Source organism: Vollenhovia emeryi, unplaced genomic scaffold (genome assembly GCF_000949405.1).
Source record: "Vollenhovia emeryi isolate VEMERY1.0 unplaced genomic scaffold, V.emery_V1.0 DF939174.1, whole genome shotgun sequence".
Lineage (NCBI taxonomy): Eukaryota > Metazoa > Arthropoda > Insecta > Hymenoptera > Formicidae > Vollenhovia > Vollenhovia emeryi.
Genome location: NW_011967192.1, coordinates 1,496,817 through 1,511,414, shown reverse-complemented (window position 1 = coordinate 1,511,414; position 14,598 = coordinate 1,496,817). Strand labels below are relative to the sequence as shown.

Genomic DNA, 14,598 nt, shown 5'->3' with positions numbered 1-14,598 from the left:
CTCCACCTGTCTGCCGCGGCGCTGCACACCCTCTCCCCCTCGCCGCCAACCCCCGGTCGGACGCGCGACGCGCGTACCCGCACGATTTTCCTTATCCCCACCCGCCTCCGCTCGCCGCCACCGCGCCTCCGCCACCTTCCGCACGCGCTTTCTTTATTTACTCCGTGAATTGACGGGCCAACGCGGGCCGGCTCGATCGCGATGAGCGCTCCGTTTCTCGCTCCTCGCTGAGGATCCACGGACGTGTGTCGACTCTCGGTGACGCGCTGGACTCGTACGTCTCGGCCGAAACACCGAGCTGATCCGCGTACCCGCCTCTACGCTTATCGCGATGACCACGCGACGACTCTCGCGCACGGGGTGAACCTCCTGCACCGGTCGACCACCGCCGTCTCGCTCGGATCCGCGATTCGACTACCGAACCCGCGCGGCGGTGACCCGGGACCATCGCCGCTCGGCACAAATATCGTTGTAACACCGGCAATAAACCGTCATCATCTGCACCATCGCCGATCACGTGGCTTGCTCGACGGCGACGCTGTACGATAATGTTCACGCCGCGCCGCTATGTGGCTCCGGCGTGGGCCACCCTGGCTCCGTCACGCCGATGGGGACAGCAACCGGAGCGGGGAATTCCACCGGGGTGACCTGGTGGGCCATGATGAACGGTTCCCTCTACGAGGACAGCCCGCCGCCAGTTCCACCAACCGCCTCGGCCCTCGTATCGATTCAGCAGCACCAGCAGCAGGCGACCTCGACGCCGGGTTCCCACCAGCAAGCGACCACGCCGACCTCACCTGGTGCACCGGTCTCATCGGCAACGACAGCGCCACCGGCGCCCACGGCGAGCGCCAGTTCGACCTCGCCGAGCGCCTCCTCGGTGGCGAGCAACAGCGCGGCCGGGCCACTTCACATACCCGCCAAGAGGTTGACGGCGACCCCGGGAGGCGGTGGTACCACCTACGGGGAGGTCTGCGTCGAGTCGTCGGGCGCGGCGGGCGCGGCGGGCGTCATACGGCACTCGCACTCGGCCGGCTCCCAGGCCGGCTGGAGCTACAGCCCGCACCATCCCCAGGACTCCCACTACTCGTCCACGCCGGGCGAGTCGTTGAACCATCATCAGGCCTACGGGGGTAACAATCCCCCCACGTACTACAACCTGGCGGCCGATCCCACCTCCACCTCCGGCTCCTCCAGGGACAACCGGAAGGCCGGCCTCTTCTGGTCGCCAGCGGCCGCCACCGCGGGCTCGGCCAGCACCGCCGGCTCTACCTCGGACTACAAGTCCTACAACTCGGCCGGCGCGGCCACCACGACGTCGAGCACCGGTGGCTCCAGCACCGGTGCCACCGGCGCCGCCGACCCGGCCGTCTCCTCCTGCCACCAGAGCTTCTCCCAGAGCTGGTGCAACTACGCCCCGTACACGACGGCGAGGCATCACCACCCGGTCGACACGGCCGGCCACCATCATCCTCACTCGCAGGCGGGGGTACCGTATCTGGCGCCATCCGCGGCGGACGACCGCGGCAGGGTCGCTGCCGCTATGGTCGCCGCGGAAGGTGCCTTTCCCCACGACGGATACGGCGGCCTGAGAAACTACGGGGCGCCCGAGCCTGTTACTTCCAGCCCCTACCCACCTCCAGGTAAGCATCTACTCCGACCTGCCGGGGGCAGCAGCCTGCTCTCTTTCCCTATTCTAACAACCGACCCCCTGCTCTGCGGCTTCTTTAAGCTTTATACGCGCGACGAAAGAACATTTTATTTTAACGTTTCCTAACGGTATACCTTCGCCGTGTTCGCTCTTTCGTCCGCGCGGGACAAAATTCATTTATCAGAATCGCTCGTCCGCTATTCGTGACGCGGCAAGTCCGCCCAAGTTGCCGTAAATCGACGTAATGCCCGAAGGGCTGAAACCGACGACAGCCCCGTCGAGCGATATTCGCAATTAATTCCCCGGCCCGGGGAAGACCAAGACGTTTCTTCGCGCGCGCGGCGCGACGCGCGTGGCGCGCGCCGCGACAAAGAGATCCGCCGGGTAATTTACACTAATCGCACGTGACTTCCTAAAATGGGCGTCTCGGGGGGGGTGGGAGAGGGAGGGGGAGGGAAGGGGGGGTACTCCGCGGCGAGCCTATTCGGCACGAGCGACGACCGCGGTCATCGTTCATTCACACCGTTTCTCTCCTCTTTTGTCCTTCGTCCCTTCTCCCGTCCTTTTCTGCGGGACCCTGCAACCCATGAAACGTCGCATGAGCAACAACGAACGGCGGCGGGTTTATTGGCGGCCGTAACTCGTAAACTCTGGCGCGCGCCTCCGATCAGCTGATCCGTTCCATGACCCGTGCAGGCGTTCGGTCTTTCCGGCTAACGGCTGTTTCGCGCGCTCGTATTGTCGCCGGGGCTATCTTCCCCATTGCCCTGCTCTCGGACGATAATGTTTTGTTTTTTTTTTTCACCACGTCCCCCGACGTTCCCTCGCGGAAGATCGGCGCACCAGATGCGACCCGCTTTGCCCCGCGAGCGATGCGCGTCCGCCTTCGCGGGAAACCGCGACGGAATCGTCGCGCTCGCGGGAACGGGAGGTACCGTTCGGCGGACTTAAAATGCGCGCCTTGCAAAATGTGTCGTTGATCCTCTCCCGGGTTTTTATTTTTCTCAAACGTCCACCCGGGCGTATCGCGATAGCGTAAATCACCGCGGTAATGAAATACCTCTGGCGTTTCCAGAGTTGCGTTAATTCATACGTCTCTCGCTCACGATACAATCGATACACCGCGGATTGTAAATTACACCCGGCGTAATTACGTCGCGGCAGTCCGGCGTTCCTTTCGCGTGGAAATATTTGAATTTCATATCAGGTGCGCGAAGAGAGAAGGCGCGTATCTCTCATCGATCGTGTCGCCGGCGTCCCTCTGAAAATCGCCCGCCGCTCGCTGGCGGCTTATCGTGTACTTTGTTGCCGGTGCGAGCGCCATCGACGACGCTCCGATAACCGAGATAACGTTCGCGTGATCGGCCGTCGCGGCTAATCGTATGCGCGCGCGGGGCGGCGGGGTGGAGGGGAGGAAGGAGTGCGTGCGTGTGCGCGCGCAAGCGAGCGAGCGTGCCGCACATACGAAATGTGCGAGACGTACGGGGCCCCCGCGTATAGTTTAAGCGTAGCCCAATAGATGGCGGCTCCATTATCTCTGCCCGTTCGCTCGGCACCAGAGAGTGCGCCGCTGGCACCATTCGCGCCGAATTCCCAGATTAAGGCCGGTGGCACGCGGGAAAACTCGCCCAGGAGTGATATTTGCAGTCAGCTCCGGGCTTGGGAAGTAACTCGTTACTTGTAACGAAGTTACAGTACAGTTACTTTTTTTTTGTAACTCTAACTTTTAACTTCGTTACTCTCTCTCCATCTGTAACTGTAACTTAACTCACAAGTTCTCGATAACTAGTAACTAATTTAATAGTTACTTTATATATTTTTTAAACCTCCACAGATTGCATCAGGCCTTGCACTTACGCGTAAACGCCTTTATCCAACGCTTTACAATTCAAATGCAGATTTAACATTTTTATTTTCATTGCAAGAAAGTAACTGCAGAGTAACGATTCGTTACTTTTTAAGTAACTGTAACGCGTTACTTTTCATAATTGGTAACTTGTAACTGTAACCAGTTACATTTTTAGCGAAGAAACTGTAACTAGATACTTTTATAAAGTAACTTTCCCCACCCTGGTCAGGTCTTATATTTAAGGTCGCCTCAAGATCATCTTCAGGCACTCCGTAGCTAACGAAATATCCCACGCAATTGGAAAAGGGGGGGAGGGGGAGAGGGAAAACTTAAAAATCGCGTATTCGACAGTACGGCCGACAACCCTTATCGGCGCGCGGTTCACGAAAGTCGAAAGTATACGCGTAGACAACATCTTTATACTGTTATTGCGACGAATATTATCACATGCCTCGGTGGTCGAATTGACGAGACGCCCGCCTAGAGTGTAGGAAGGTCCAGGTTCAAACCCTGGCTGAGGTAATGTTTTTTCCGCAATAAATTTTCTGTATTATTAAAGATGCCAGGTGTGGTCAAGGAAACACTAGACGTTGCTAATGAAAAATGTTTCAACGTCCCAAGATAAGGGCGGTCCTAAGTATGAGATCCGACTGCGAATATCGGCCTGGAACGCGGGACAATAAGAATTTCGACGGAATTTTCAGCGTTGCTTGAGTTTGAAAGTGTACGCTTACGTCGTCGACCGCGACCGGGCGCTTCCCTTACGTCTCAAGGTCTTGCCGCTCGAGTTTTCCCGCGTGCCGTGGCCCTAAGTCCGAGCGATCTCGGGGGACAATGTCAGCGGCCAGGTGTCTCCGACGCAAGTCGATCTCTCCCGTGAGATATTATCTCCGACGTCGTCGGGAGAACGCGGCTCGCCGGGACGTTTATCGGTCCGCGTTTATTACCCGCGGATTGACGTCCGCGCTTAATTAAGCCTTTGAGGCCTACCGGTCATCATTATGCGCACTTATATCACGGGCCAGAATAAATTTAGCATAAAGTATGACTTTATCAAGCCCGCCGGTTTCACCGGGAAACGTGGCCCGTCCGTCGTTTTGTACGAATAGTAAAATTCTAAGCCGCGCGAGATTAATTTACTTTTTATCTGAAAGAATTTAGATTTGTATTCATTTATTTATTTACATTTTACGCAGTAAAAAAATCGTGTGCTCAAGTGTTAAAATTTTCTTGTGTTAGCAAGTATTTGATTCTTACTTTAATGTAAAATTAACATAAAACATATATGTTATTATCTTCGTAACATTTTTATGTGTTATATTTATGTTAACGTAATAACTTTATGTGTGTTATTTAAAATTTTAATATTATTTTGAGTTTTTTTTAACACAACTGTTTCACAAAGTCAACCGAAACATGTAATATCGACATTTCTTAAAAATTATTTCAACTATTCTGATTTGTAGCTATTCGTACATTTCACTTATCCTGTCCGTTTTTATTACATCACACTTAAGGTTGGAAGAACATAAACATAAATGTGAAGTATAGCGTTGATTAATTAACATTTATAATTTGTCAAAAAGTAACACGCGCGATAAATATTATTTTAACGTAAAATTTAGAGTGGACTCTTTGGAACATGTAAAAACTGTTAACGTTAACATTTTATTTTTTACTGTGTACGTTGCGATTCTTTGAGATGAAACACGTTGCTAAAAAAAATAGAGATAACGGTTTTTCACTATTTATTTGTTGGTTCTAATCTTCTGCATATTTAAATGTAAATTGAATGAATTGTATAATTAATTCCGTATCATTGTATAATTAGTCATTCAAGTATTCCCGTTACGTCACTCGGTAGGTACTTGGGGTGAGAAGTTGAATATGTACATATATTACGTTTTTAAAAATGTTGAAATATTTATCGAGCTCCTTAATTTGTATCTAATTTGTATACTACATGTGCCAACTCACGCAAGTTAATAATGAAAATAGGATAAAAATAGGACGTGGAAGGATGTCGAATGCTTCCAATCGATATTGCACTCCCGTTTCACGCGACAACCCCCGGTTATGAACCCTTCGACTATTTCTATCAGTTCGGCAGACTTGCTACAATTTCTGAACGGTCCACCGAATGTTTTTCACAATTTTTTAATATATCGTCCTTTTTGTTGTTCATTTCGTAGGTGTTATAATTGTTTCAATTTTATATCTTAGGTTATACGTTTTTTTAACTCTAGATATAAATGATATCTTTTAATTTCTCAATGTTTTATGCGTTATAATAAATGTCAAAAATACTCTTTTGACGAGATGTGTAAGATCAATTTGGAGAAGAATATTGATTTGGAGAAGAAATTAAACTAAACTAGGGTAAAGGATTGAGGACATACACATTTGTATGAGATTGACTGGTAGTTAGTTGTGAATTATTTTGAAACGCGAGCTCTTAATACGTCCATACCTTTTAGCCGGAATATTTATTCCGAAATTTTCGCGACACTAGATCTGATGTTTAGCAATACGTCATTAATTTGCACATTAATATATGCCCTCTATCTTCGTCTTATACCATTTGCGGGAATTCTAACCTTTGTTAAATAATTTTTACATTTTAGCGGGAGTATTGACCTTCGCTAGACATTTTTTACGTTTCGACGCGTAATACATTCTTATCGCTTAAGCAATCGCACCGAGGCAACAAGAGAGCATATCAAAAGAGAAAGGTCTCGTGGACGGAAAATAGAGGAAAATTTGAGAACTCAACTGGGGTAAAGAGCTCTCGCGGAGGGAAATTCTTCGTTTGCGCAGACGCGTATTTTATCGAGGAAGATATTTGAGATATCAATTTTAATAATTTGCACGTTAAGTGACTTGCGTTTATGCGTTTTTGTTTTACGGCTTAAGCTGTAAGAGAGAAATTATAGCTTTAATAGCAATAAATCTAGAGAACTGTCAACCGGGATACATAAAGATATCTGCATGACATCCAAGATATTATAATGTTGCGCGAATGGCGCCCGCGGCACGCACATGTTCCGACGGATCAAACAATGTTGTACCCGGCAGTAGTATCTTCCCAGATAGGCTAAGATAGGCTAAAGATAGACGACCCGATGCCTTCTAATCCTTAAAAAAAGTCTTGTCGGCCGAGATTCTTGTTATCAAATTATTCATTTTATATTTAATCGCAACGATGAGAGAGCAGTTGGCATCTTGTACAATGCAAAGTGTAGCCAGCTCCGAGAAACAACCCCTTCTTCTAAACGCGCGACAAGTGTGAAGTATCGCCAAACGCACAACTCGGCGAATAGAAATAATGTTGTTGCATTTTGCGTACACCAAGACGCTTATCCAGTCCGTGGCTGGGTTAAAGATAGACGGATGAGTCGCGAGCTTTCGTAATCGCTTCATTCCACCGGCGCGGCTTCGCCGCGTGTACCTTGCACCATCCCATCGTATATTCCGCTTTAACAAATGCATTCGCGTCGCTCCACATTCTGGGTTTGCAACGGAGCATAGTGTGCCCTGTTAAAGACCACCGGCCAGCCGAGACGCTCTAGAGAGAACGAGCCTAACAACGGTTGCGCGCTAACTCCGGCTTCATGTTTTTCGTGCGGTTAGTAGAACCGGTCCAATTATATCATACCACTGTGCCAGGAACGACCACGGCAACCCTCGTGCGCATGTTGTACACGTGTACGTATACGCGTGTGTATGGTCGAATAACGTTGCGCACGCACATGCAGCTGGAGTGCACGCTTTGACATTCGGAGAGTTGCATCAGGCACGGATTTAGTCGCTGACGCGCCCTACGCGGTTCTAGCTTCCCGTACGGAACCCGAACGCGCGAAAAAAATGGGAACGAGTGGACGCCGAGTCGTCACTTTTGATATGGAAATTCTGGGCAATGCACTTTTTCAAATAATCCTCGGCTGACGAAATAATGCCGTTCGTTACGTAAAACGAGAACAAATCTTACCAGGAATTAATACGTGTAGCTGCGTTCCCGCGTTCGTAATTAGCGGCGATCCGGACATTTTAATTGAATGTAATTATTACTAGATATCCGCCTCTTTCTTCTCTCTTTTTTTAAAGCTCGCAATTTTTCTAGAATCGCGATAGCGAGTACGTTAGTCAGACCGGCAATTTTCCGGGACTAATATGCGTATATACGCGAGACGATAAATCGCGTTAAATAAACACAGTCTACTTTTATTAATTTATTATGCGATCTAGATGGCAGAATGTTATTTATAATGAACGATTACGGAACGTTTATTAAAAAAGAAAGAGTAACGGTATCGGTTACGCGCCGGTGCGCCAACTAACGAACCGATGTATTTGCGCTCATTTCTGCCAGCCACTTCGTAGTAACGAATGGCGGCGACTGTAAGAAAAAGGAACAGGCACAACCACTTTCTTCATTCAAAATCCGCTCGAGTGTACCAACGACTAGGAACTAGTCTACGAGCAGTAATAAACGTCACAGTATCTGTGACATTCGTTTTATTTGATTTATGCATTTCGATTATCGATTGTAATCTTATAATCTAACGTGAATGAAGCTACGGCGAAACTTGCAAAATCGAAAGCACAAGTGACACCGAGACCCACTTTGCAAATTGGTAGTCGTCCCTGTCTTTGAGACAGAATTTCCTTACCGAATATTACTAGCTAGCAGCTAGGTTGTTTTATCATCGACAAACTAATTGTGTTAAGTGATGTGGGGTTCCTCCCCATCCTCCTTGTTTCCCGCAGGTTCGCTTGCGGGCGTGGGTGTCGGGGTTGGCGTAGCCGGGATGGGCGTCGGGTGCGGCGGCTCCAACCCCCTGGAGTGGACGGGCCAGGTGACGGTGCGGAAGAAACGCAAACCTTACTCCAAGTTCCAAACCCTCGAGCTGGAGAAGGAGTTCCTCTTCAACGCTTACGTATCGAAGCAGAAGCGATGGGAGCTCGCGCGTAACCTGAATCTGACCGAGCGCCAAGTCAAGATCTGGTTTCAAAACCGTCGGATGAAGAACAAGAAGAACAGCCAGCGGCAGACCCAAACGCAGAATAACAACAACAACAATAGCAGCAGCGCCAACAATGCGAATCACCACGCGGCGACCGGCAGTCATCACCACCCGAGCACCGCGCACGCACCACCCTCGAGTCACCACGTGGTCGCGCAGGCGCATCACGCGAACGGCTCCACGAAGCATCATCAGTGACCCGTGGCCTTCTCTGGGGTCGTATTCGGGCATCATCATCACAGCCATACCTCGTCCAGCAGCGGTGGCAGCCACGGGGGCAGCCATAGCAGCCTGGTAGCAGGTCACAGCCATAGCCTCCACGCACCGCAGTCCCAGACGCCGCTACCGCCGATTCACGTGTCGTCGTCGTCGTCGGGCACCATAACGCCCGCCACGGCCGTAGTCCATCCACACACACATACGCACGCACACTCCGGCAGCCATCATCATCAGCTGGCGCACGTGGCTCAACAGTATCCCGCTCTCCTACACCAAACGCCTCATGGCTTGGCCGCCTGAACGCACCGAACGCCCCAGAGAAAAACCCATCGAGACGCCTCGGGTAGAACTGAGGTGATCCCACTAAACCGTCGATCAATATCCACGTCCACGGGAATTCGATGAAAAAAACAAAAAACACTCATGGACTCTGTCGAGCAGCCGTTCAAAGACTGCTTCTACTAAGGAAAGAAAAAGCTCGCGCGTAGTATATTAATTATTAATTATATTATTAATTATTAATTATATATTATTATTATTCAATCGGGCGAAGACCTCGCTACTGTATAGAAAGGGCGCGTTTGGGGCCACTATTTCAAGCGGTCCGAAGACTCTTTTCGAGTGTCGGTGTCGGGTGCCGCTACTCCACGAATAGTATGCGTCATCAGGCGACACCAAGCAATCTGTCCAATTCGTAATTCGGTAGTATTTTCTCCAGTTATATATATATATAGACATAAAGTAAAGAGGTAATTAATGTCACTTAGTGTACCCCTATTCCTCCCACCGCCCAGAGCCTCCTCTTTCCTCCTCCAGTCGCGCCGTATGTTTAACTCTGTCTTACATCCCTGTCTATTGTTGGGCCCGGGTCGCACATTTGGAGATTGGAACGTATCGTTGCAGTTACACCCGGCGCTGATTCAATCAAACACCATTGATTTTGCAGTTAGGGCTGGACGGTCCGTCGAGAATCGCAAGTTGTAAAGCGGATGGGTCGCTCTTAGGGGTAAGTGGACTCACTGATCTCGCGTAAGTGCATGTGTATCGCTCTTTAAATTAACTTTTCACTTCGGTATGGGTTATATACGATCGCATTGAAGACCTTGCAAATCTTGTCGACTACCCACGTACAACTAGATAATACTAAAGGCTAGTACTAGCAAAGGGTTTATTATTACTCGTCATTTAACGCTCTTATATCTGTTTTCTTGAATATTATTTTCTTAAAACGTTAACGAAGCGTGGATCATAAAATTGACATGTGGACTCGCGTCAAGTGTTTGTTCCCGGTAATATTTAAATGTCAATTATCGTCGATAAACGATCTAACCAAACTTGCAGCGTAGTCCACGTTCGTCGGAACATTATGTTATTAATAGTGACGATTCTCGATTCAAAACGGAAAGTCAAAGGTAGTTTGTGAGATAAATGCCTTCTTTTCTTGCCGTTCGATTATTTGCCTGTCGTGACGAAAACGAAGTGTGTGGTAAATTTTGAAGTCGGTGTAGGCTTATCCGAAAATTTAGGTAGCTACGTCCACAATGTCGTACTAATCGCCTACCAAGGATCGCAAATTAGTACCTATAATTCTTAAACTAATATCGAAGAAAAACGATTTATGTTAAACATATACCTAGTAGCCAGATTAGTGGTCGATTGTGCCGTTCTAGGCTGAGTTTGGGATGTTCACAAAAATTATGGTGTTACGCAGGGTCAAAATCGTACGCTCTCAGTATTTTCATCTCCGCGCGCGGGCGAAATTCTTGCCGTGAAAGGAACAAAAGGTTGTGGTACTTAACGCTCTAAACTTTACCACTTGCTGACGCGACAGCGTACAATTGCGTTATTTATATGATAATAATCGATAACACGTGATAAACAGGGCTTTTTGGCTTACGTTGCTAAAAACCCAGCGCCGAAAATTTTTCTAAATTTTTCGTACTTTATAATAATACTTCATTACCATTGGGTATCCCAAGTATTGGACAAAAACTGAACGTGATATCGATCGATATCCTAAAATCGACATTCGTTAAGTTTTAATATTAAAAATCGATTAAATATAATTGAATCGCGGGTATGTTCTCTTATTGATGATATTTTACGCTTTCGGCTAGACTTAAAAATCTCTAAGAGGAAAGTATTTGTTGATTAATAATTATCAATCATTACATATACATAATCATTGATAATGATTAATATATATATGTATACGCGTGTATTTTTTTGCGTTCAGTGACTGTCACAAGTATTGATCTCTGTAAATATATCCAATGGATATGTCACCTGACGGACGTCTTCCGGTCGTTCTACATCTTTTGTTTAAGGCCCCCCCTCCTCCCCTCCGTGCTCATGTCTTTCACGACGAGAAGCGAACGTAGTAAAAGAAAATCGATCTCGTATGAACGAAGTCCTAAGCGCGGCCGGAATACAATTTTCAACAGAACATCAGCGAGTAAGTAGGTAATCTAATCAGAGATGTTAAATGAAAAAGGAACTATCCCACTGGATCTCTATTCTAAGGTGCAACTTATCTAAATTACAAAGGACCGCCGAGTCCGTGTGAATGGCTACAATATATTATATACATGTATTTTGTGTATGTGTATGCATGCGTGTGTTCGGATGGGGCGTGTACGTATATATATGTATGCGTGTAAAATATGTATTCGTGCACATATATGTACGTATGTTTTCTGTAAGCAAGAGCATTTGTTTCATTTGAGCATTTGTGGTGTACGAACGTGTCACACGGCTGTGGATACGAATGTATGTTTTGTGGTACAAAATGAAAAGTGGACGCGCGCTTTGCACTGGAAGAATCGATAGGAAAAGAGAGGGAGCAAGAGAGAGAGAGAGAAAGAGATAAGGGAAAGAGAGGTGGATAAATCGGGATGCAAGAGAGAGAGAGAGAGATAGAGAGAAGATGAGAGAAATGAAAACAGGATATAACCGTGAATTGAAAATTCTTAAGCGTACGAGATAGCTGCGAACGATGGTACACAGATAAATGCGGCTGAGTCGAGAGGAAGCGTAGAGACAGCGCGACGATAGGACGTGGATCCGTATAGAGTGAATTTGAACTCGTGAGAGACTGAGTTCCGGAAAACTGTATAGTTCTGCCACGGTACTGTAACGGTTAATTATGTAACGGCGATAATATAATACAATATAAATGATAACGAGGTAATTTCAAGTGAAATTATTAAATGGGAAATTTCGACCGGACGGCAGCGATCCTGTTGCGTTTACCGTGCCGTCCGAAGCTTTGCCGCAAGTCGATTGTAATTAGTTATTAAATATACCACTGATGATGTTTATTATGACTATTAAAAAAAATTCTTAAGATTATTATTATATTATATTATATTATTATTAATATTATTATGATTATTATTGTGAGCGTCACGTTAATATTATGTTATTGTTTTTATTGTGTGTTGTTTTGTATGTACCTATCAACCTATAATAATAACATTATTACAATAATCTACACACACGCTCACACGGACACAGTAGAGGAACGGGGAAAGGAAGTAAATACACATTATTATCTTTGTCCGCTCTAAATACTGACTTGATTTTCCGACCCACAAGTTTTTACGGTGCCCAATTTGTAGAGAAATTTCCGCTCTCTTAACACACAAACGGAAATTTTATGTTTTCTAATTCGTAAAAATTTCCTAACGCTTTAGATTGTACTAATTTTTGACCGATAGTCTGAAAAATTCGTAGAATGAGTAATCTAAAACTAAAGTTATATGTTGTGTCGTTGAGGTGCTGGAAAAGGAAAGTGGGATGCTTGTGAGAAAAGCACCTTTTTATTTAAAAGAAATTGTTTTATATAAAAATGTTTTTAAATATTTTTTTGTGACTTAATTGCTAAAATATTTTTCTGTTATTTTTATATAGACGATAACAAAACTATAACGCACCAAGTTATTACCGATACATGAAATAAGTGTAAAAATCACACATGTACCGTTTATGTTGTCCAATATTGCTCTTCACACATTAATCATCTTTCTCTTGATTTGTCACTTCATATTGTATATTATCATGCGCTGTATTTGTAAATTATATGCGTAAATATTAATTGTTTAATATTCCGTTAAAAAATCTCCATCCTTATATCGCATATAACAAAAACATATAACAAAATATTACAAATAAATCGTCACGGTTTTTTACAAAATTAGTTATGTTCAACCCATTATGCACGCAAAAATAATGAAGAAAAATATTTTTGCAATCCTTTTATAATACATTTTAACAGACGTACATTAAAATATAATGTAAATTTGCTTTCATGTAAGCTGACATTTTATGTACTATGAAATTATAATTTTCCATATCCTGAAAAAGTTAGAGGTATGATATAGTTTATTTAAAAGCACTCAGGATATTGCAAAATTTTTAATTTTGTATAATATTTCGACACTGTCAATAGTGAGTCATGCAATTATTATAGTTCTTTATTCAACATGTTAGCAAAACTTGCATAATAATTCTATATTTACATTGTTTCCTTATAAAATATTATTTTTGCGAGTTTAAACAATTTTTTATTTTACAAATTTTTGTGGCTTTAAATGCATTACGGATAAAAGTAATAAAATGACGCAAAAATTACATCTGTTAATATGTCAACATATCGAAGCATAATATTACAGAATATTTTCTTGAGTATCTGTAATTTCTCTCCGATAAAATGTTATTTTTAAGAATTCATTACGCGTTCTATTTATTGCCTAATGTGTTTATCAATACGTAATGCTATTTAATCCACGAAAATTTTTAATTTATTTAAAATTAAAATTAAACATTTTTTTAAGAGTTGAAAAAGTGTTTAAACTGCGACCTTATTACTTTTTATTGACATGTCTAGGACTTGAGAGAAAAGTATGAAATGCAGTAAATGCAAATTGTTTCCGTTATTTTTAAACATATTTTTTCAAAATGTGTGCATTTTATTCAATTTTTTCCATTCCTACATTTATCCATTCACATTTTAATTGTATTTGTATGATATTAAGATATGTCCGTAAGGTAGAAATTATATGCTACTTGTAAATAAAATTACAAGATTATTCCTGTATCGAAGTGCAATAATAAAATATGTTATATTAGTGCCAAAGTAATTGCAGAAAAAAAGTATGAAGTTTCCTTCCGTCAAACAAGAATATACAATGGTTAATCAAAATTTCGTTTAAATAGTTGTTTACAATGTATTTTACGAAGTAAATATTTCTGTTGTATCCACACAATTACATATCAAATTTTTATAATTCTTGGTAATAATTTTAAATTGAAAATTCTTGAAAACTATTCAAATATAATTATAGGCTGCTTTGATATTTTTAATTTGACTAATTCTTGTAGCATACAATTATTTAGTAGAACAGGATGTGTATATTTTATATAATTTACATATTTGTATTTTAAATAGCTGTTGTATGCAATTAGAACATTAATTGTATGCAAATTTTTAGTAAACATTGCGGATCCAGATTGTATCTAATATAGGCAAGTCATTTAAGTACAAAGCACATTTTTGCATATTATGTTTTGTTTAAATACTATAAAAGTATAATAGTAACGAGTACTTTAGAGTTATTAAAATTCATTTCAATATTTAAAAACTGGATATTAAATTAATTATTACGTAAGATTGTGTAAACTGTGTAAGATATTTAAATTAATACATAATATGGACATACTTAGACTTTGTCAAATAAAATATAGGATTAAATAAAACTCTTTTAGTCATAGGATTATTATTATATTCTAGGATTTTATAGGATTTGTCGAAAAGGACTTCTAATTGAAAATTTATCGGTAAGTATTAAGTACGC

General features: G+C 43.9%; 1 protein-coding gene across 1 annotated transcript; it reads left to right on the top strand.

Annotated features, from left to right (window-relative positions):
- Nucleotides 1-551: 551 nt before the first annotated feature.
- Nucleotides 552-13,593, top strand: LOC105563589 (homeobox protein abdominal-B). Its single transcript, XM_012015294.1, has 2 exons — nucleotides 552-1,643; nucleotides 8,229-13,593. The coding sequence occupies exons 1-2, from the start codon at nucleotides 608-610 to the stop codon at nucleotides 8,720-8,722; spliced, it is 1,530 nt and encodes a 509-aa protein (XP_011870684.1). The 5' UTR covers nucleotides 552-607; the 3' UTR covers nucleotides 8,723-13,593.
- Nucleotides 13,594-14,598: the final 1,005 nt, after the last annotated feature.

Coding starts and splice junctions, on each gene's coding strand:
- LOC105563589 (XM_012015294.1), top strand. CDS start 608: ATGGGGACAGCAACCGGAGCGGGGAATTCCACCGGGGTGACCTGGTGG. Junction 1,644..8,228: donor CAGCCCCTACCCACCTCCAG/GTAAGCATCTAC, acceptor AATTGTGTTAAG/TGATGTGGGGTTCCTCCCCA.